At 39.5% G+C, this 22,087-nt stretch overlaps 1 protein-coding gene across 9 annotated transcripts in view; it reads left to right on the plus strand.

Moving 5' to 3' along the window:
* The window catches only part of LOC102934767 (notchless protein homolog 1), a 64,204-nt gene that overhangs the window by 15,832 nt on the left and 26,285 nt on the right, over window positions 1-22,087 (plus strand). For 5 of the 9 annotated variants that reach the window (XR_006286242.1, XM_043530843.1, XM_043530846.1 and 2 more), the window contains 11 exons: window positions 469-1,026; window positions 4,430-4,528; window positions 5,741-5,825; window positions 6,258-6,381; window positions 7,706-7,842; window positions 9,122-9,266; window positions 10,096-10,272; window positions 12,900-13,009; window positions 15,028-15,110; window positions 15,761-15,813; window positions 18,379-18,474. Coding sequence is in view for 8 of the 9 variants with exons in the window: in XM_043530843.1 (XP_043386778.1) it covers window positions 469-1,026; window positions 4,430-4,528; window positions 5,741-5,825; window positions 6,258-6,381; window positions 7,706-7,842; window positions 9,122-9,266; window positions 10,096-10,272; window positions 12,900-13,009; window positions 15,028-15,110; window positions 15,761-15,813; window positions 18,379-18,474 (1,667 nt within the window). In the remaining variant the exon portion in view is untranslated. Of the gene's footprint in view, window positions 1-468; window positions 1,027-1,106; window positions 4,116-4,429; window positions 4,529-5,740; window positions 5,826-6,257; window positions 6,382-7,705; window positions 7,843-9,121; window positions 9,267-10,095; window positions 10,273-12,899; window positions 13,010-15,027; window positions 15,111-15,760; window positions 15,814-18,378; window positions 18,475-19,668; window positions 21,155-22,087 lie in introns of those variants that run through there. The other 4 variants (XM_027820114.3, XM_043530848.1, XM_043530847.1 and 1 more) reach the window with 4 other exon arrangements.

The following is a 22,087-nucleotide window of genomic DNA, read 5'->3' on the forward strand; positions in this document are numbered from 1 at the left end:
TAATGACGGTCATGGATTTAGTATGTGAAAGTACAGAGCATAGGTAGCAGAAAGTGGAGTAAGCAAAATCTGTGTGAGTAGGGTGGTTTTCACGCACTCCCACCTCACATGATCTAGGCATGCATTAGGAAATGCCTGTAAGGATTAGTTGCGTAAGGCCTCTTTGTGCCTAAGTATTTGATACATTGGTTGAATAATCAAAATTTTCTGTCTATTTGTCAGTAGGATGAGAACTTTACTGGATTGATCAAATATAAATAATTTTTTTAAATGGTAGGCATTTCCACTTTCCAAATACTTGTTGGGTAGGAAATGCATTTTAAACCAAACTTGTAGAGGTACTTCAGAATCCCACCCCCTCTTCTCTCCTCCTCCCCCCCTCTCCCCCCCCCGGTTGCATTTTGGTAATTGTATATCAGATGCAAACATGTAGAATATTGTGTAAACTCTCTGATGCTTTTTCTTTAGGCCGATCGTGTCTGAATTATCAGGCTCAAGAGACCAAATCAAGCCTATCAAAGACCCTTGAGCAAGTCCTGCGGGACAGTGTTGCCCTCCCTTATTTTATCCAGTTTATGGCACTGCGTAGAATGGAACATTTGGTTAAATTCTGGTTAGAGGCTGAAAGCTTTCACTCCACAACATGGTCCCGCATAAGAGCACACAGCCTGAACACAGTTAAACAGAGTTCATTGGCAGAGCCGGTGTTTCCCTCAGTAAAACAGCATGAAACCACAGTATCTTCTCCAACTGGATTGCTTGACGAGAGGTTGGAGGATTCCAGCACAGTCCATCTGCTCATGACCAAGACAGTACCAACAAACCTGAATGATAGAATTGGCAACATTCAGAACCACTTGCTGTCAAGCCACGATAGCAATAATGCCAGGGTACTTCATCTTGGGAAGTCTGAGGCAGGGACCCATTCTGTTCCAGCTGAACAGGAAGACTCTTCCAAGCTTACAGTATCAAACAGAAACAGCCCCTCTTCTGCACTAAAGGACTTGTCAGGAAAACTAATGAAAAGTAAGTGCATCAGTGGTTCTCTTACATGCCCGGTTCCTCTGCCTCTTGTCTGCAAGTGGAGGAATATGGGAGGGTAAATAAAAACCTTTTTAAAAATACATTTTACTCCTAATGTATGGGTGCACCTGACTAACATGTATCTGGAACCTTTTTATGAAGAAAATGACTAATTTATTGCTAGTATAATAGCTCAGTATTATGGTGCTACATAATCCTTAATCAAATTTTAGGATTCTCAAAGTAGACCCATTAAATCAGATTTTTTACAATGTAGGTGGATTTTCCTGCAGAAGCAATCCTATTCCCAAGGAAAGGCATAAATGGAGAGATGAACAATCATCACGTTAAGAAGACTAATTGTGCTAGATTCATGTCTGATTCTGACAATAGCTACCTCAGGAAGCTTCCCTTATCCTGAAATCCTAGGAAAACTCTTACGAACTTGCAGTTGCTCTAGGTTTTATCAATTTCCATGTTAAAGACTATATGCTAACTATTGATAGTTTAATGGACACACTCCCCTAAAGAGAAACAAAAGATATGGGCTTATTACAATTGGGATAGGTTTAATGTGTTAATTCTAGTCACATAGGAGGGATCAAGTTTGGGAATCTCCCCTCAGTGTGCTCACCTTTCTCTCATTAATACCAATTGACACTGAAGTGGAACACCTAAAAGGTTATGGGCAAAATCATTCCTGGGCCTGGGTAAAAAGGGCAGTTGCTTTGAAACACTTTGCCCTATCAGAGAACTAGCAGTGGTGCATGCTTTCTCTTTTTAACAATATTGTATCTGTACCACAGAAAATAATGGCATTTGCAGCAGCATAAAATATTTGTGAACTAAGGTAGGTGGGTTACTTTGGAAACTGCCTCTGCTGAACGTTCAGGGATGTGTACTGCCATCAGACCACTGAAGTCGATGAGATTAGACCGATGTACCAAAACAGATATTCTGCTTCATTGAGAAAAGAAAATGTTGTGGGTTGGAAAGGTGGATGGGCAGGGGTTGGGGGACGAAGCTAAAGAATCACTTTGACAAACAAAGCAACCATGAAAACCGCCTTGTGTTCTATTAATTGAGTCACTAAAGGAACTCTCCGCATTGATACCCTAACAAACAGACCTGCTTGGACCACAGAGCCATGATGGAGCTCTAACCTTAGATTTATCCCATGTAACTTTCTTTAAAATAAATAAAAGTCAGACTCATACTGTTGCTGAGAATGATGCCCTAGCTCAGATTGTTTTTATATTTACATTTATATATATAAATTCTCAGTAGCAGCAGGGATTAAAAAAAGGGAAGCATTGAATTCTGAAAGCAGGAACTGTTAAGATACTGTGTAGGCCAATGTTAAGGCTGAACTCCTTTGTGTCATCTTTTGAAAGATTTGTGTTAAATATTATGCTGTCAAACAGACATCAAAACCATTACATACTCTGTCATTGTACCTGTACCTACATGAGTAATCTTGTGAAATCAAGGCAATCTCTGTAATGGCTTTTCTATTTTAAAAAATTGTCGCAAAGCTTGAATGACAATGCGGGAAGGAGGGTGATAGTTGCCTCTGCCTGGAAGCTGTATATATTATATCTTGTAAAATAACATATAGTTACAAATCCTCTCAAGAATGTGTACGGAAAATGTTTTTGCTCTCGGATTTATTTGATCAAAGTCTCATAATTGATCTAATTTGGGGCTCAATCCTTCACACGCTGCTGGGAGTAGTACTTATTACCATGAGCAGGAGCACAGACAGTAATTTGCTTATTTATGGTAGTATGTTAATAAGTGGCATGCCCTGTAATCTCCTTTTGCATTTCTCCTCACCCTGCACCTGCCCAATTGTGTGTGTGTGTGTATAAACAAAAACAAAAATGAAACATCCCTTTCACAACACGCTGTCTGCTTGAGTGTTGCATCCTTTTCCTCTGACCTTTGTCTATCTTGTGTATTTTGATTGTAAGCTCTTTAGGGCTGGAACCAGTTCTCATGTACAGCATCTAGCACAGTGAAACTCCAATTCTATTTGGGGCCTCGAGTTGCTATTACAGTTTTTAAAAAAAGGGTGTGGGGGAGTGTTTGCAGGAACTGGGATTCTTTTTTTTTTTTTTTTTAAGCAATCTAAAGGGTTTGGGGCATAGATGCCTGAAATACTAGACATTGTCATTGACTTTGCTACAGAGTTCATTCAAATTTTGGGGGGTTCTTGACATTTTTGCTAAATGGAAACTAAAATTAGCTAATGGCAATTTTATTTGTATTCAAATTGGAACAAAAATGTTTAATTCTGTTGCTGATTGGATGTTCTTGTGTATAAGAGGAGAAGAACCGTTTCTAGTTGTAATGTAAGCCCTCTGCATAGTATCAACTCAGAATAGTAATCATAAAATGATCTTTCTTTCCTTATTCATCTGTATTAACAATTTCCAGTTACCAAAGACAAGCTTGTCAAAAGAGCATAAATTAAGTTTTGTATGTTTACTGAACTCATTTGATTTGAAGAAACTGAATGTATAACTGAATTTCCACAAGTAAAGTGAAACCCATTAAGGGTTTGTCATAAACAAATTATTTTTCCAACAATGTGTCTTAATGAAATATAATTAAATGGAATTTTATACTAAGAAGTGACATTTAGGTTGTGTAGTGTTCAAATAGTTTCTAGTTTCCATCTGTTACATTTATGGACTTGATTACTTGAAAGTGGAGGTAAGAGAAACAACCCTTTAAGCAAGCTTTGTGTTTGAGGCTAAAAGCAAATGCAGTTCATGTATTAATAATGCCAGGCTAAAGGTAGATGTCTGATGTTGCACAGCCTGATAGTGCAACTTATTTTTTCATTGACTAATTCTTTCAGGGGGTTGTACTTATAACATATTTTCTGTATTTAAGGATGGTGTCTGCCAGTAGGAGTTAGGACAACAACATGGATGAATAACAGAAAATAGGTGCAGGGGACCTCGTAGTACTTCTGATACCTCACTTTAAAAATACCAGAATTCCACTGTAACGTGGCAGCTTTCTGCACAACTATGAAGAGGGCCAGAGTTTGGGAGCTGTCTTAGGATTCTTGCTTTACTGAGGTGGGCCTGGGAGATAATATATTCCACCCATGTGGTGGACGTGAGGGATTGCAGAGCTGCACCCCTGTTATTCAGTCCTATTGGCTGGTGCATGGTGTTCTTACAGAAGCCTGGGGTGTGCTGTGCCTAGAGACAGGGCTGTCATGATAGGAATTGCTGTCCGGAGAACAGAATAGGAAGTTAAAAGGTTGGAGAAAAGGAGAGCCATTTCTGAGTAGATGCTTCCTGTTCCTAAGAGGAAATGCATATCATTTACTCATCTTACAGATATACATCAATGGATCTTAAGTTCAACTTGTGTTTTCTTCTTTTAGGTATAGAGCGGGATGCAGTTATTACTTTTACCAAATATATTTCTCCAGATGCTGCTAAACCAATACCTATTACAGAGGCAATGAGGAATGACATAGTGGGTAAGAACATGCTGTATTTAATAAAATTGACTTGACCCATTGCATCTCCCAAAAGCAATTGCATTGGTATGCAACAGAATGGATTCCTCTTTGTTTCTCACAACAACAGAATTGTGTTTTCACTTTTTATGAGTTTAAAACATCAGCAGTAAATAGATTGTAAAATATACACCTAATTACTTCAGAAATCCCCAACTATTTATTAAATTTTTCTATGGTGCTTATTTCTGTAGCATCTGAGCACCTCACATACATTAAGGCAGTGGTTCTCAACAAGGGGTATGTGTACCCTTGGGGGTTACGCAGAGGTCTTCCCGGGGGTACATCAGCTCATCTAGATATTTGCCTAGTTTTACAACAGGCTACATAAAAAGCCTAGCAAAGTCAGTAAAAACTAAAATTTCATACACACAATGACTTGTTTATACTGCTCTATAGACTATACACAGAAATGTAAGTATAATATTTATATTCCAATTGATTTATTTTATAATTATATGGTAAATAAGAAAGTAAGCAATTTTTCAGTAATAGTGTGCTGTGACACTTTTGTATTTTTGTATTGTGTGCTGTGGCACTGATACTGTAAACAAGTAGTTTTTAAGTGAGGTGAAACTTGGGGGTATGCAAGACAAATCAGACTCCTGAAAAGTGTACAGTAGTCTGGAAAGGTTGAGAGCCACTGCATTAAGTGATTTACCGTCTCTCTAGTATGAAAGGTTTATAATCCACATTATGCAGATGGGAATCATAGAATATCAGGGTCGGAAGGGACCTCAGGAGGTCATCTAGTCCAACCGCCTGCTCAAAGCAGGACCAATCCCCAATTCTTGCACCAGATCCCTAAATGGCCCCCTCAAGGATTGAACTCACAACCCTGGGTTTAGCAGGCCAATGCTCAAGCATCCCTTCCCCCTGAAGCACAGAGGAGAAACTGACCTTGCTAATGTTAATACAGGAATGTTTGGCATAGTCAGGAATAGAACCCGGATCTCCTGAGTCCCAGTTCAATATCTTAACCATGAGAATATCCTTCTCATTTTATAGACAACATTTGAAATAAAACTTTTAAAAAGTTCTTTGGACAGTCAGAACTTGTTAATCCCAGTTGGCTTGAACTGTTGATTTTTTTTCATTAAACTTATCACCAATGATTTCTTTTAGCTAAATAAACCCAACTCCCCATTAAAATTGGTCTGGTCTCTTTTACAGCAAAGATTTGTGGGGAGGATGGACAGGTGGATCCTAACTGTTTCATTACTGCACAGTCAATAGTGTTTAATGCAATGGAACAAGAGTAAGTTGATTCCATGGTTTGGCTTTATCATGTTGTGTGTTCTTTCCTCTTATGCTATTTTTCAAAAACAGTTTCATAGATCTAAGGATAAACATATTTATATAGTTAAGTGAATAGTAATTGTGCTAAGTCACTTGTGCCACCTCTTATACTTGGAACAGTCTGTCTTCATGCTCCAAAGCCCCTCCTTATACTCCAAATCTGTTATCATGATTGCTTCCCTGAAGTCATTTATAAATGCTACTGCTAGATAATTACACCACTTTCAGTTCATACAGACGTACCACACACTATTGTTTCTTATCTGTTTTGCCTTTATCTGACTAGATTTTTAAGAATCTTGGGGTAGGGACGGTTTTATTTGTAAAATGCCATGTTTGCTGTTGGCACTTGATAGCTAATAATATTTAATATTGTTTTGTCCATGTGCAGGCACTTTAGTGAATTTTTGCGAAGTCACCATTTCTGTAAATACCAGATTGAGGTGCTGACCAGTGGGACTGTTTACCTGGCTGATATACTCTTCTGTGAATCAGCACTGTTCTATTTTTCTGAGGTAAGTTTCTCTCCTACCCCCTCAGTGTAGTGTAATAAAACCACGTATGCCATAACAGCTTTATTTTAGGAGCCCTTTATATAACTTGAAAATATTAAATATACCTAGTGCTAGGAACAAATGCATTAAACTATTTTTTTCCTGTCTCTGTAGAATCACTGCAAATGTTCTAATTTCTGTGTTATCTTTTAGGCTGAGCTTTCACACATCTCGTCTCCTGTTTAGAACTCCTTCATAGCACTCTTTTTGCTCTGGGGCAGGACACTGTTAAGCACTGGAATAAATTGCCTAGGGAGGTTATGGAAACTCCATTGCTGGAGATTTTTAAGAGCAGGTTAGACAAACATCTGTCAGGAATGGTCTACATAATACTCAGTCCAGTCCTGCCATGAGTGCATGGGACTGAACTAGATGACCTCTTGAGGTCCCTTCCAGTCCTATGATTTTAACAGTTCATTCACCTACCCCTACAGGGCTGCTAGGAGGTTTAATATCTGTAAATCTTTTTGAGAATCTTGAAAAGCTCTAAAGAAGTACCAGAAATTTTTGTAGCAAAGTGATGGGCACAACAACTTAATCTCTTGCAGAGTAAGCTGATGGCAGGTAGAATTGTTTAATCTTGCCTTGGCTTTTAGCTATTTTATAATCTTGCCAAAAGAAGCATTGACAAGAAGTACTGGGCAAAATTCTGACCTGGGTCATGCTGGTATAAATCCAGAGTAACTCCATTGGCTTCACCAGCATTACTTCAGACCAGAACATGATGAATGTTTTGAATCTGAAACCTCTTCACAGTATCAGTGCTCTCTAAGTTTGGGGAATTGGGCTTGTCAGCGGGGCAAACCTGTTTTCATGGCCTAAGAGTGTTGCAAACTACACTGGCCGATATGTCTTGAAATGGCAGATTAAGAAGCCCAAACACCCACACTGTTTCATGTTGCATTAAGATAAAGTCCACACAATGTGAAAATTATTTTTCTGTGTTCCTATGTGTTTTCATACAGTACAAGTACATGTAATTATCCAAGCATCATCTGACACTGAAATATTGGCCTTTATTGTTAGTGATTTTTTTTACTGTGTTTGTGAGTGGAGACAGACTGTTAATCCCTGCTTTGTGTAACAATACATCTGAGCATCCAGAAGACCTATATGGTATCTGCCCAGATAATTCTTGTGTATTGATATGTGATTCAGGTTTTGGGGGTGGGGGGGTGTATTTGAAAAGGGACCAGGCCTGTCTATGTTCCCCTTCCACTTCTTAGCTAAAATCTGTTTTCTCTTCTTTTAAAGAATGTTTCATATTTCTTAATTTCCCTTATAGTACATGGAAAAGGAAGATGCAGTTAATATATTACAGTTCTGGTTAGCAGCAGATAACTTCCAGTCTCAGCTTGCTGCCAAAAAGGGCCAGTATGATGGGCAGGAGGCACAGAATGATGCCATGATTTTATATGATAGGTAAGTTGTTCTAACAATTATTTGCCTCCACAGTTCCAGTTTGAAAAATCTAGTACTTGCATATGTGGCATTGAATACAGCAATATTCTCTTATTCAGTAAACATCTTACATTCTTGGCTTTCTGTGTGCTTGGTATATGGGACTGAGGGGCACATGCTGAAGAGCATGTTTATTAAAGGTGACCTCCAGTGTAAATGGGTGGAAAATTGACTTTTTTAAGTTCCTTGTGTACAAAAGTCTAAAAGCTTTGAAAGTCATCTTGCATGCTCTTACATGAGAAATATTGAATGTTGTCTAGCCTATTTATGTTGGAGGACTCTATGGGTGGCTGGAGAACTAATGGCTTTGTGTCATCACAAGACCTGGGCAGTTGGGAGGGGAAGGATTTGTTTATCACTGTTTACAACTCTGGGTTTTGAGTTTAATAGGTTTTAATTCAAACTCCTGATGTACAATTGAGAGCAAAACTCACTCTCCAATATTCAAACACCCTCATGCCTTCAACAGAAGGTTGAGAAAACTTCCCACTTTAGTTCTCTAGTCTTCCTAGGAGTCCTCTAGGAAAAACAGAGTTAGAAAACACTTGTTGTTTCTGATATTTAAGAAGTTGTTCATTTTGTTTTGTTTTTTTAATTACCACTTTTTGGGGGAAAAAAACTTTCAGACTTCCCTTTAGCTGTCATAAAGAAACAAGAAAGGGCACCAATAATGTAACTGTCACCCGAACCCTTGCAGGTTGACTTTAATCATGTTCAAACAATAATGATTTCCTAAACTGCTTCTCAGAAAGCTTGTTCTAAAACTGAAGTTTGAGTACCCAGGGCCACAAGTTGTATTGAATTCATTTATTGCTGTGTTAGGAACTGGTGTCAGTGAGAGGGAACAGTCCCTGACCTATTTCAAACTAACCAGCTCATCTCAATTTCCCTAAAATCAGTTGTTTAATAGTTAAAATAGTTAAAAGAAAATGAACCTGCTTTGGGTTCTTAGTGCTTGCTGCCTCCTTGCTTTACAACATAGTATTGTGTGTGTAACACTGCCCATAAGCAGTCACATAATGTACTTTATTCCATTTACTCTTCTCTCATTTGAGGAGATATTTATAAAAAATGTTTCTCAGTTCAGGGATTTTTTCCTAACCTTTGGATATCATTTGTGCATTCGTTTTGAGGCTAGTGGCCACCTAGTGACCACCTAGTGATAAAGTTATTTTGCCCACCTGTGAACATCTTGAAACTTGTCTTATGTATGGTTTTCTTCCACTATCATATGCTGCAGGTACTTCTCCCTTCAAGCCACACATCCTCTTGGATTTGATGACTTTGTGCGATTAGAAATTGAATCCAATATCTGCAGGGAAGGAGGTCCACTCCCTAACTGTTTTACTACTCCATTACGGCAGGCCTGGACCACCATGGAGAAGGTAAACGAGAGCTTTTTGAAAACATTCTTGGAAACTAGTAGAGAGAAAAGATGATCAATAACAAAATTAGAGATGGGGGGGGAAATTCTATCAGTTCTTAATCTTTCACCCTCTTGCTGCCTAGGTAATGTAGAATTGTTCCGTATTATATATTTTCCAGTGTGCTTTGTTCAGTCTGTTTTTAAATCTTCCAAGCAAAGACATTTCTGTTAATTTTTTTTGTGAAGTGGAGACTATTCTGCAGTCTAATATATCTCAAACTTTCTTCTGAGGTCATCTGCTAACCTCAGCTAATTTTTTGTTTCCTTCCGGAAACCCACTTCCTCCCTCATTACCTCTCTGCCCAGCCCACATCTTTGCAGAAAAGGACTCGTTAAAAATACTGATAGCTGATCATTAGGAGTTGCTTTGCAATTCTCTTGAGGATGCTGTAACTGCCATATAACTATAGGCCACTAACTGAAGTATCTGAGTCATGAAGATCGTGGTTGCGTTCTGTGTCTGGTAAAAACTCTTGAACAATTTAGTGAAAACATTTTCAGACTACAAGGATAGGGAGAAACAAGAGGAGGAGCAAAAAGCACAAGGCAAGTGCTTAAACCCTTCAGAGACTGAAACAAGAGTTTAAATATTGATACATAGGGCATGTCTACACTAGAAAATTAATTTAGATTAAAGTAGGGTGTGAATTTAAAGCACTATACCTGTTCCTGAATAATTCCACGTATGACATGACTTCTCCTGTCCTGTGTGTGCCTCTATAATGGTCATTCATTCCAATTGTATCTTCTGCCTTTTTATCAACAAAACCAATTCCTCTGTTTCCTAGGTTTTTTTACCTGGCTTTTTGTCCAGCAACCTTTATTACAAATACTTGAATGATCTCATCCATTCAGTACGAGGAGATGAATTTGCAGGGGGAAATATTGCACTGACTGTACAAGGCCCCAGTAGCTCTCCTGACACTGAGCCTCATACAACTGGCTCTGATGGCTCTGCCTCCCAGGTAAAAAAGAAAAAAAAATTTGTTTTACTTCCATCCTAATAACAGTTGTGGTCATTCCACAGTGACATCACCAAACTTGAAGAATTACATGTAAAGAAGCTTTGGTTTAGGGAACATTTTCATGTAATTTAAGTCTCACATTTAGCTTTCCTTTTAAATTCTATATTATAGTAGGGAATCTTTATTCCACCTTATTGTCTGTCTGAAATCCGTCAATAAAAGTAATTTACATAGAAAAATACACTGCAATATTTAGTATAGCTCCTGTTCCTAACCAAAGTTGCGCCTCTTACAATAATACTGTTCAAATACTGCTGTGAGACGTACAGAAAGTACATTGTCTTTGGTTTGTTTAAAAATAATTATTGAAGAAATTAAACTATTAATGTGCAATGAAGACTTCCTATTACAATTTGCATTATTAGACAATGGTTGACATTAGAAGTGACAGCAATAGTACACAGTGGTATCTGAAATACTGTAGGTCTTCCCTTAAAAAAACAAAACAGTATCTACGATGTGTTTTATCTGCTGGAAAATGCTGACTTTTTAGTGTTGACAACTGTGAATAAATTGCTGTGTAGTTAAAATATAAACAACGCAAGTTATGGCTCTTAGGTTTTATTTACAATAGCATGGTACTTTACAACAATCTAGTTCCTGTAAATGACAGCCAGACATTTAACCTAGGAGCAGAACATTTCTTTTTCAGGACAAAATAGAGACAACTACTGGCAGAGAGAGAAATAACAGTGAATATCTAGTATTTAGGTTTCTATGAAAGCAGAAAGGACCCTCCAGATTCTGTTGTGCTTTATTCACCCAATGTCCAGTCAGTTTAACTGGTTAGAAATTGAGAGTCTCTCTGGACTTCTAGAAAAGAACTCTTGTGCCAAACGCTGCTTGTAATTAGCTGAGCTACATGGTGGTGATATCTGAGTTTGGGCTCCTATTTGTATATGGTGCAGTTGAAGATGACTACATTGTGAATAATGACTTAAAAGATCTGTTGCTGAGGCAGGCAGAGAGCTTTTTAACAAAACACTAAATAAGACTAGTTTGACTCTTCTGTAAACCATTTGGAAGTGAGACTGCAACTGGCTTCCTTTGACCCTCAGTTGCTTTCTAACTTCATTGAAAAATGAGAGATTAGATTACATTTACTTTTGTTCAGTGACTTGGTGAAAGTACAGTCTTGTTTTATCTCAACTCCAGGTTTTTCTGTGCTTCATTAATGGCTTCTCTGGTTCTTCACCCATTTCTCCCCCCTTAGAATGCAGTTTTCTCAAGCTTGTGCCATGTGTGTTGCATTTATAAGTGGGTCCAGCCTGAGAAGTGGCCAACAGAGCAAAGCACATCGGGGAACTTTTCTCTTGGCTAATGGCAAACACATTTTTAACCTGGAATTGTCTATCACAAGTGAAAATGAAATTTTAGTTCACATTACATTCAGATATGGAACAGGGGCAGCGTATAGCAGTGGGCTCCAAGTTACCAGAGACTTAATTCACTTCAGATATTGAGCTTGGCTTTACGGCAGAACAGTTCCAGAAATCCTGCAAAACAGTTTCCTCTCAGCCGAACCAAAGTAATAGCAATAACATCCACTGCAAGCAGATACTGACATGGTTTGAACACCCCGTCTGATAAACACGGGTGTTGGGGCATAAAGTCACCAGGGTAGCTGTGCCGCTGAAAAGATCTTCTGTACTTTCCACAGGATGCATCCGATGAAGTGAGCTGTAGCTCACGAAAGCTTATGCTCAAATAAATTGGTTAGTCTCTAAGGTGCCACAAGTCCTCCTTTTCTTTTTGCAAATACAGACTAACACTGAAACCGGACTAAGTATTGTAGAACAAACTGCGAGGGATTTTGCAATATAAATGGTAGAATATGTTAAAAAAATAGAACACTGTTTAATGGTGTAGATAGGTATGCAACTGAAAGAGAGTATTCTCTGTTGTGTACTTCCACTTTACATATATCAGGGTCTCCCTACATGCCTCACTAGCCTGCTATGAGGCAGCTACCATTAATGTTTCCATTTAAATATAGCATGTTAGTGAGTTACTGTATATGTGCACTCACTCTCACTCGCATGTTTCTGTGTTTTCCTTAAGATGAAATAAGCAACTAGCCTAGGAAATGCATGATTTGTTCTGTGTATGGGAAAACATACTGCATGTCATAGGAACCATGTATTTCCACTGAGGATTAATCACATATTTACCAAGTAGATGGCTGGAATTAGGGGAATTTTTTAATAGCTGCAGCTTTGAGAGAGCTCCCTGTTTTAAATTCAGAAACAAATATATGCATGTGCACACAAAGCCACTCAGTCAGCCACTCTTTTTAAAAAGATATATTCTGACTTGTGTATTATACATTTTGCTTTTTTATGCTCTGTTCATGTAACTGTACTTTATCACTGTCTGTTTAAAAACTATGTCACTTACTCTGAAATTCATATTTTGTGGGGTGGAGGCTGTAGAATATTTTTGGGGCTACTTAGAAACTTTGAACTATTTTATAGTGTACAAGAAAACTAGAATATCACTTGACCTGGTGTGCTAAGTGGCTATTAGTTCTCTGCATTTGGCACTAATATTTAGAATTTCTGTTGTAGTCCAGTGTCAAAAAGGCTAATGTTAAAATCCTGAAAAATTTTGATGAAGCAATAATTGTAGATGCTGCAAGTCTGGATCCAGAATCTCTATATCAACGAACTTATGCAGGGTAAGGTTTATTCAGTGTCTATCATTCTTTCATGTCTGTGCTTCACCTTTGTTTCATTCTTGTTGTGTCCCTTTGTATTAACAGTGCAGATAGATGCCAGCTGTAGCACTCTTGTTTCATTCCAGTAGACTATTATAGTTGTAGAGCATTAGTTAGATGAAAAGTATTCTACCTCTTCAGGTAACTGTGTCTGCCTGCCTCCCTTTTGAATAAAGCAAGCTGTAACTCACAGTGGAATTTGGTCTGCTTCAAACTTCTAATTTCTCAGCCATGGGAGCACTATTGAATTTGGAGTTGAACAATAGTGGTCAACCTTGAGAAAGAGGTTTATATTTATATCTCCCAGGGAGAGGGAAATATGAGTGTCAGCCCCAGTGCCTGAAATGCCAGTACTGGCATATATGCTGGGCTTGAGACCCCTGAATTAGAGGCCCTGATTTTTTCCTTTCAAGTAAATCTCACCAAATAGTAATTCTGTGAGGAGCCTCTCAACACTTTAAGCAGGTTAGAATATTGAATCTCTCCAGCTTGCAAAATTGATGGAATCATTCCACCTTCTCCTGCCTCTCCCCCAAGGGCAGGTTCAGTCTTGATATCATACAGGATAGTGTCACTCTGTGTGTTTATTCTGTTTTATTTCTGGAAAGTAATGGTTATTTAAATAGTATGATGCACATAGAAATGTCTTCATGTTTGTGACTCTCTGACCAAAAAAAATCCACCAGTTGATAGTTTGAACACTAATAATAAAAGCTCTTACTTTAAAAATGATTTTAAACTGCACTGTGTTGGTTCCAAGATGTTTCCCCTGCCCCCGAAATAAATTTAGTATTTCCTGATCTCTCACTGAAAAGGTATTGGATTAGAAGGAAGCAAGCCCAGAAAATCTCAATAGTGCAATGTGCACCCTTGATTGTCTTCCTTCCTCTCACCAAATAGAGAAGAAACTGTTGCTCTCCATAATCCCAATGGATTGTGCTTTTCTTCTGCCTCTTAAGTCACTTCCTATTGTGATAGTCATCAGAGTACTGGAGAAGCTTCTGTTTTCTGCCTCTTTTCCCATATCTCTCAAACAGAGATGCTTTTTCTATGGCTTATATCATAAAAATGTGGATTCCTTAAAATAAGGGGTCAAGTGTAAGGAAGTTGCTCTTTGCAGATATAACAAAAAATGATAGCACTTTTTAAATTGGACTTGCCCCTTTTTTGCTACTTTATGATGTATAAGGAGGTCATGAAAGAAGGTGTCCTGGAAATGTAGTTTTTTCTGCTCCTTCCCCCCCCCCCCCCCCCCCCCCCCGCCTTAGAAATATCAGGAATGTAAACTCTGGTCATCCCGAGTGTTCCCAGAGGACTCTCTGATTCTAGGAGATCTCAGGGAATGCATGTCATTAGATCTTGTGTTAATTGAAGGGACAGAAATGTCAAATATTTTACAAAGGTTTCTTTTTTCCAAAATGTTAACTAGCCATGGAAATTATGTATGTGTCAGGAGAAAGTTTAAAACATCTGACTAAAACCCCCTTCCAATCTCAACTGCTTAACTTTCACTGTCCAGGTTCCTTTTTGTGTTGTCTGTGTCTTACAGGCTAGACAGGATCTAAATTTCTAATGTAAAGAAATAAATACTTTTGGGAGATGGGGCAACTTAATCATAAAAAGCACAAGCCAACTTTCTTTCATTTTCAGGTCACCTTTAACTTAAATCAGTTGTTCCCTAATAATTCGTTTTGATGGCAGCAATTGGGGCACTTACTGACACAGACTTTAATGTGGTACAATCTAATCATTTTGAGGTTTGTACCTCTACTGAGTTTCTAAAAATGGATTCCGTAAAATAAATTTGGGATTTAGATGAAAGAGGGAAAATATCGGGATGGTAAAATGCTAGCCCTGACTGTTGGGTCCAAGCACTTCTCAGCCATTGTAGAGAGCCTTTGCTCTGTTTCTACTGGAGAGTTTTTCACATTGTGCCCCTGGTTAACGTGCATAGCTTTGTCTACTGCCTCTTGCTGCAGGAAGATGACATTTGGAAGAGTCAGTGACCTGGGACAGTTTATCAGAGAGTCTGAACCAGAACCTGACGTAAAGAAATCAAAAGGTTTGCTTTCTCCTTCCTCCTTTGCATCTGTAAACGTTTAGTAGCAGCTGCCCTCTTCCTTGCTTGCAACAGCCGAGATGAGCAGGATTCTGCGGTCTCCAGAGCCATTCCATATATGTTTGTCAAGCAGAGGTAGGTGCTTGAGGGACCGTCCTGTACATTCAGCCCACACTCATTCCCCAGCCAGACCCTGCTTTCCTGCTCCAGCAGGACTTCGCAGCAGGAGGAGTGTTGTGGGCAACCTCTGGGATTTGAACTACCGACAGAGCCTGGCAGGGGGTGGGAAGCAGCTAAGAGCTGAGCTGATAAAACCTCTTATGCATTTGAACTTAAAAAAAGGGCTTCGCTGGCTCAGCTCTCGGCCAGCTTTCCACCCCACTGTATCTGCACTCATCCTGTTCCTCGGTGTGCTTCCAGAGAGCTGTAGCAGAGGAATGGGCCTGACTCGGTGCCAGGCCTCCCCCTAAGTATCTGTCTTCCACATGTGCCCCATGGCATCTGCACTGCTCTCCCCAGCACTAGCAGCAGAGTCTCCCAGTCCCTGGCCTGGATGTGCAGATAGGCTTTTCCAGAGTAGGGCGACGAGGATACTTGGCTGAGTTTACTAATACTTGCCTTGAATGCTTTTTCCTTTTTTTCTCAACAATAAGGGTCCATGTTTTCACAAGCTATGAAGAAATGGGTGCAAGGAAACACGGACGAGGTATGCCCTGTTTTCAAGCAACGTTTTTTATGAGTGTAAAAATCTGGATTTACCATTCCAATTACGGATGAAGAATATTCTCTGGTTCTCAGTCCTGACCACTTTCTTTGTCTGACATTCCTCCAGCGGTCTAGCTCATTAACTGTCCTGTACCAAAATGTTCAGAAAACATAAATGACCTCCATGCAGTTGAGAGAACAGTTTTGATTTTTGGCATTGCCAGCTGGTTGGCTTAACTAATGTAATTGGTAACTACAGGTTTGTAGTCAGGGATTTTCTATAGTCTCTGAAGGGAACAAACTGCAAAAGAAAGGGGTTGGGATTTACAGATAACCAAGCAGCATTCATTCATTTTTTCAAGTGATGGTCCCCAGGTGTATTCTGTGCACATCACTCACCTGAGTCTGGAATTTTTTTTTGTCCAAGTGGTGTCCATTGGCCTGCACATAAGCCGTAGCCCTTTTCATGCTCCACGCTCAGGGCATAAAGGGTGGTGCAGGTCAGCGCCTCTCCAGTTCTTTCTTACTGCTACGTGATCTGAGTCAGAATCTTCAGTGTCCTCAGCTCCTTTCTACTATGTCATTGCTGTAAATATATTGTATATAGTTAGGTTTTTTAGCAGTGTTTAATATTTATAGTGTAGTCTAGCATAGTATAGTTATATAATGTCTCCCCCCACCACCCTCGTGGGGAAGTCTGGGATTAAGCTCAGGGTCCCGGTGCTCAAAAACTGTTCTGCCCTCGCTCCTTTTCTGTGAGCAGTGAACATCAGTGCTCTATTGCCTATGTGAGGTTCACATCTCTGCTAAGTGCGGCGTCTTCAACTCAGAGCCCGGTATTTGGATGGGCATTGGAAGTAAAGTGCTCATGTTCCAGAAGGGTGCAATCCATCCTTAACCACCGCAAAAATGACTCTATGAGGAGCTATTATTCAGCAAAATGGAAGCATTTCTCCGTTTGGGCTCAGCAAAACCACTGGTCCCCAGAATCAGCCGGGATCCCTGCTATCCTTAAATATCTACTTACTCTTAAGTCTTTGGGTCTCATGCACAGTTCTCTTTGAGCACATTTAGCAGCAGTCAGTGCTTTCCATTTTCCAGTGGATAACCGTCACTCATCCTGTCACAACTCGATTTCTGAAGGGACTTCTCAGATCCTTTCCACTGCTGGTGAAGTTCACACCACAGTGGGACTTCAGTTTTATTCTGTCGTCTCGCTAAACATCCCGTTGAGCCTGTAGCTACATGCTCTATGGTCCATCTGTCTATGAAGGTGGCCTTTCTGACAGCTAAAACATCAGCCAAAAGAGTCCATGAACTGGGGGCACTCATGGCAGACCCACCGTGTGCTACCTTTTATAAAGAAGAGGTCTTGTTACAGCCCCACCCCAGGGTCATCCCTAAAGTAGTTTCCAAGTTTCATGTGAGTCAGGTAATCAACTTACCAGTATTTTTTCCTAAATCACATGCCTTGGATGAATAAAGGTGGCTGCATTCTCTAGACATGTAAGGCCCTTTTGTCTACAAAAAACAATGGACATTAGACTTACCTATTTGTTTCCATAGCAGAGAGATCAAGGGGTCAAACTATATTGGTGCAGAGACTTTCAAAATGGATCTCTGGTTGTATTACTATGTTACCAACTAGCTCACATTCCCCCTCTGGAGGGGGTGAGGGCTCCTTCCACCAGAGGGCAAGCAGCCTCTGCGGCATCTCTGAGAGACCTACCCTGATAGAGAGATGTAGGGCAGCTACTTGGATCTCTTTGCCTACGTTTACAAGACATTACGCTCTGGTTGACTCTTCCACTATGGATACAACTGTGGGGACGCAGTATTACAGTCAGCTATCTCTGTGGTGTCCTCGCACCCACCTCCTCTCTGACTGCTGCTTGTTAATCTTCCATGTGTGGAATGAACATAGGGTCCATCACTTGAGGAAGAAATGGAGGTTACTTACCTGTACCTGGAGGTTCTTCAAGATGTGTGGTCCCGATCTGTATTCCACTACCCACTTTCCATCCCCTCTGCTGCTGATTGTTTGGACTGTGAGAATAGGAACTGGAGATGTGCCAGCTCACACCACCCTTTACGCTATTGGTTCAGAGCACAGGGAGCTACAGCGCATGTGCAGGCCAATGGACACTGCTTGTTTAAAAAAAAAAATTAATATTTTTTTAAAAAATCCAGACTTGGTCACATGGGGCATATGTGTACCCAGGTGTGGAATACAGATAGGAATCACACATCTTGAAGAGCCTCCAACTACAGGTAGATAACCTCCATTTTTGCACAGGTGGTGATAATTGTTCTATAGTGATGCTGTAAAGTGACCACTGCATCTAGGTTGAGGACTAGTGTCCCCTCTTCAGGACTGATCAGCTCCCCATAAAGTAAATATAAGACTCTGCCTGTCACTGAGATGGGTAGATTAGCACTGTTTAGAAGTACTCCTGTTTTACAAGGTTTAAAATGTGACTGTAGTAAGAGCGCTTTTGGACCTGTGACTCTAAGAATTAACAATATCAAACGACTTACACTCAGAAACCAGTTTCCTTTGTTTTAGGCCCAAGAAGAGATGGCTTGGAGGATAGCAAAGATGATAGTCAATGATGTTATGCAGCAGGCACAAAATGACCAGCCTTTGGAAAAAGTTACAAAGGTAAATACAGGAGCCTCAACCATCTTATTCTTTTCCAGTCTGACCTAGGCCGAACTTTGGGAAGAATGGAGCTTTTGCACACTTTTCCTAGTGAATTTGATAACTAGAATGTGTGTCTGTACGCTATGCAAGATTTCTTGAGAGTGCTCATGAACATGAAATCAGCTTTTCAGACTATATGACTGGCTTGCTTGTGGAAGAGTTTCATGGCTGAGACACCAAGATATTAGGTGCTTTATAGATACCTTTGATAGAAAGCATCTGTCCATAGTTGCACAATTACACAAGTCCTCTCGTGTTCATTGTTGTTCCTTTGGGATCTTTGGTAAACAATCTTAAAGAGGTTGTCTTGTTACGATGGGTGATCGATACTGGAATGCCTTAGTTAAGTTCACACTTGCTATTTCAAATTGGTGAGTGCTAAAATACTTGCCTAACGTACCAATAAAACATGTAAAAGCTTGAAAGCTGTTGCTTATTAGTCACACCAACTTTATCACTGTGCTACATTTATGGTATGAAGAAATAGGGAAGCCTGGTAGATTTGGCTTTGATTTAGAATTATGTTTAAGTGTTTAATTATTTTTTAAATAGCATTTCTGGTTTTCTGCAGTCCCACAAGATTCCAGGTTCTGAAACAACCTTTAATGCAACAGTTTCATTATGAAACAATATAATTGCTTGCTGTATTCCTCTTCACTAATCTCTTAGTATTGGTTGTCAAAATTCCTGAAGGCCAAGGGTGACCTATGAAATCTACCTGCATCTCTGTACCCTCATCACCAAGGAGTTAAATATCTACTCAAAACATAGGTTTATACCTCTAGTTTGTGATTGTCTTCTTGTTTCTGGAGGCAGTGATATGAGTGACTTATTCAACAGTCCCTCTGCTTTAAATTTGTCTGTAAACAATCTAATTCCAGTCTGAGTAGATGAAAAGGTCACCTGGAACACACTAACATTTTAAAAACAAGAGCCTTTAAAAATCAGTGGCTACAGATGGTTGGAACTCAAATTAAGCAAGTACAGTTACAGTAATTGGAAGTTTCTCCCTCATCAAAAACTCTTTCCAGCCAACTTTGTGCAAACATTTGCCAACACCACAACTGTCTGTCCCTGTACTAGATGGTTGATCTGTACAGTTTTCAGCCACCTTGTCTAGAATGAACTTTAATTCTGTGTTTCCTTTCCCAGCTATGATTTTAGAAATGCCAGAGCAAGAAATCTGGTTTTCTGCTTTTGAAGATAAGTGAACTTTTTCCCTTTTGGTGGAGTCTTCTTTAACACAGCCAATGAAAACAAAGCACTGTTACTTCAGACAGCTGATACTCCCTCATCCACCAGGGAGGAGGAAAAGGAGCAATCCTATATCTCCTCCACAAAGTACAAAGTAATGTTTTTTTTCTACTGCACGTGGCATTCACAATAATGAAGGTTTTAAAGAGATGAAGAAGCGATTCATGAACATGTCATTGGAAAACTGTGATCTGCTTTACAAATACTTTACCCCATCTTGGAAGGACTGTTAATCACAATATCTGCAATGGGACATGGGCCACACTGGGGAGGGGAAAGGCTTTGTTGTAGTTTCTAGTTCTACTACTACTTGTAATTTTTAAACACACAACTATAAAGGCCACAGGGCAGCTTCCCTGACCTTACCCATTGGAGAGGTCAGCCTGAGATGAGGAATACGTTGGCAGTGATCGAAAGAGCTATAACAGTTACATTTTTCCTTACTTGAACTAGATGAGTATTCAACTGTAAGATAAATAAATACATTTTACTTCCTTCATAACAGCATTCATTTTGAAAGAAGCATAAAATGGCCAGGAGTGAAGACTGGACAGTGTAACTCTTTCTGCCCTTAGTCAAGCTGTTACACTTGCATACACGCATTCCTTGCTTCTAGTATGCAGAAAATTTACAAACCAATCTCTCGCCTGTGCAGCCCTCCATTTCTGATTCATGGCTCTGAGTCCAGCCCACTGTGCTGAGCGGACTGTGCCCAGTGGACTCTGTTCCATTTTCTTACTTCTCTATCATGCAGGTGTAAAATAACTGCCATTATGCGTTGCTTCCATTCTCCATTATGTGCTGTCGTCAGACCGAGACAATATCTGTTCCCAGATGTTTGTTTTTAAGGAAAAAGATTGTTCAGTTTTAGGACATTTTGCCTTTATTTCCCCTTCATTATTTTCAGCATTTGCAACTTATATCACCTTTGTTTTAAACAAAAAGCCACAGCATCTACCATACTTCTCTCTTGGTCACCAGACCAGCGAGGGGATTCTGCAGGGCATCTGAAGCTCTCAAGTTGTCACTCCGTTATATTATCGCTGTATTTTTTATTGTGAAGCATTTCTGGTTTGGGTTTATTTTCTTATGATTGCTTTTGTTTTCTCAAGACTGTGCAAAAAATCACTTTATAAAAATTCTCAATCATCTCCAATGTTCAGAAAGTCTTGATTGACTAGCAAATATTATTCTGTTGCAATATTTGACTGTATAGCGGCACACTGTATTGTCTAAGAAGAAGCAAAAAGGCTGTGTATAAGGTTTTTGGTACTATGTACCACCTCTTATTTCTCTCATGCCCAAGTATTCATGGACTTAAAACATATTATATTTAATTGTTTTGATTTAAAATATATAAATATTAAAAATTGTGTCAATTTTCTGTTTTGATGGCATTTGATTTTTTCCTACATATCTTTTATGCATGGGTCTCCTCTTTGCTTTTATGGGGGAAAAAAAAATCCTGAAATGCCTCTTTGGCTGGTTAGTTATAGTGGGCCAGACTTAGTGTCCTTAATGGAAATGCCCATATATTGGCTAGTTTAAATTTTTTCCTGGTGGAAATTATGCATAGAAGTTTAGCAAAATGAAGTTTTTAAATATGGTAAACTTGGTCTCTTAAAAGAAAATGAAGCATCAATTTAGAAAAGCATAGAGTAAGTACCTGTGATGCTCCTGAGGGAATCACTGGTTTGGAAAACAAGCTTTTGAAAGAGTAGAAAGACTTAAGTTGTAACAGTGAGATTTTTCTGGGGGAACTGACACCCATAGAGCTGCCCCGGAATAGCACTCAACATCACACTATCCATGCAGTGGTACAGGGTGGGGAGCCAACAACCTTTGCAATGTTCTGGATACGATATGAAAATTGAGCACAGCTCCTAACAATTCAGGCTTATGAAGTGTCTCTCTCTTCTTACCTTCTTGTAATGTAGTGCTTCTGACTGAAGCAAGAAGGCTTCTGTAGAACCATGACTGCTAGAAAAAATACAGCTACCATCAAACACTGACAAATCTGTACTACGTGCATATGCATCAACTTAGAAAACTCAGGCGATTGATCCTTTGTGCTTTTGTGATTTGAGGTTTGTCTGCAAGTCTGTGATCACCTTATGCCCATGTCTGTTGTGATTTCGCATATGTATGACTTCACAGACTCTCAGTTACAACTTTACCGTTATAGTGGTAAAGTATCTTTGATGCATGTCACATCCTACTGATACGTTTCAGTGGAAGTCCCTGATGACGTGACATTTGTAGTTAAACTGAGGTTGCAGAAGCTATGTACCGTTACAGCAAGTGAATGGAACATGCC

This window comes from Chelonia mydas, chromosome 17 (assembly GCF_015237465.2).
Source record: "Chelonia mydas isolate rCheMyd1 chromosome 17, rCheMyd1.pri.v2, whole genome shotgun sequence".
Taxonomy (NCBI): domain Eukaryota; kingdom Metazoa; phylum Chordata; order Testudines; family Cheloniidae; genus Chelonia; species Chelonia mydas.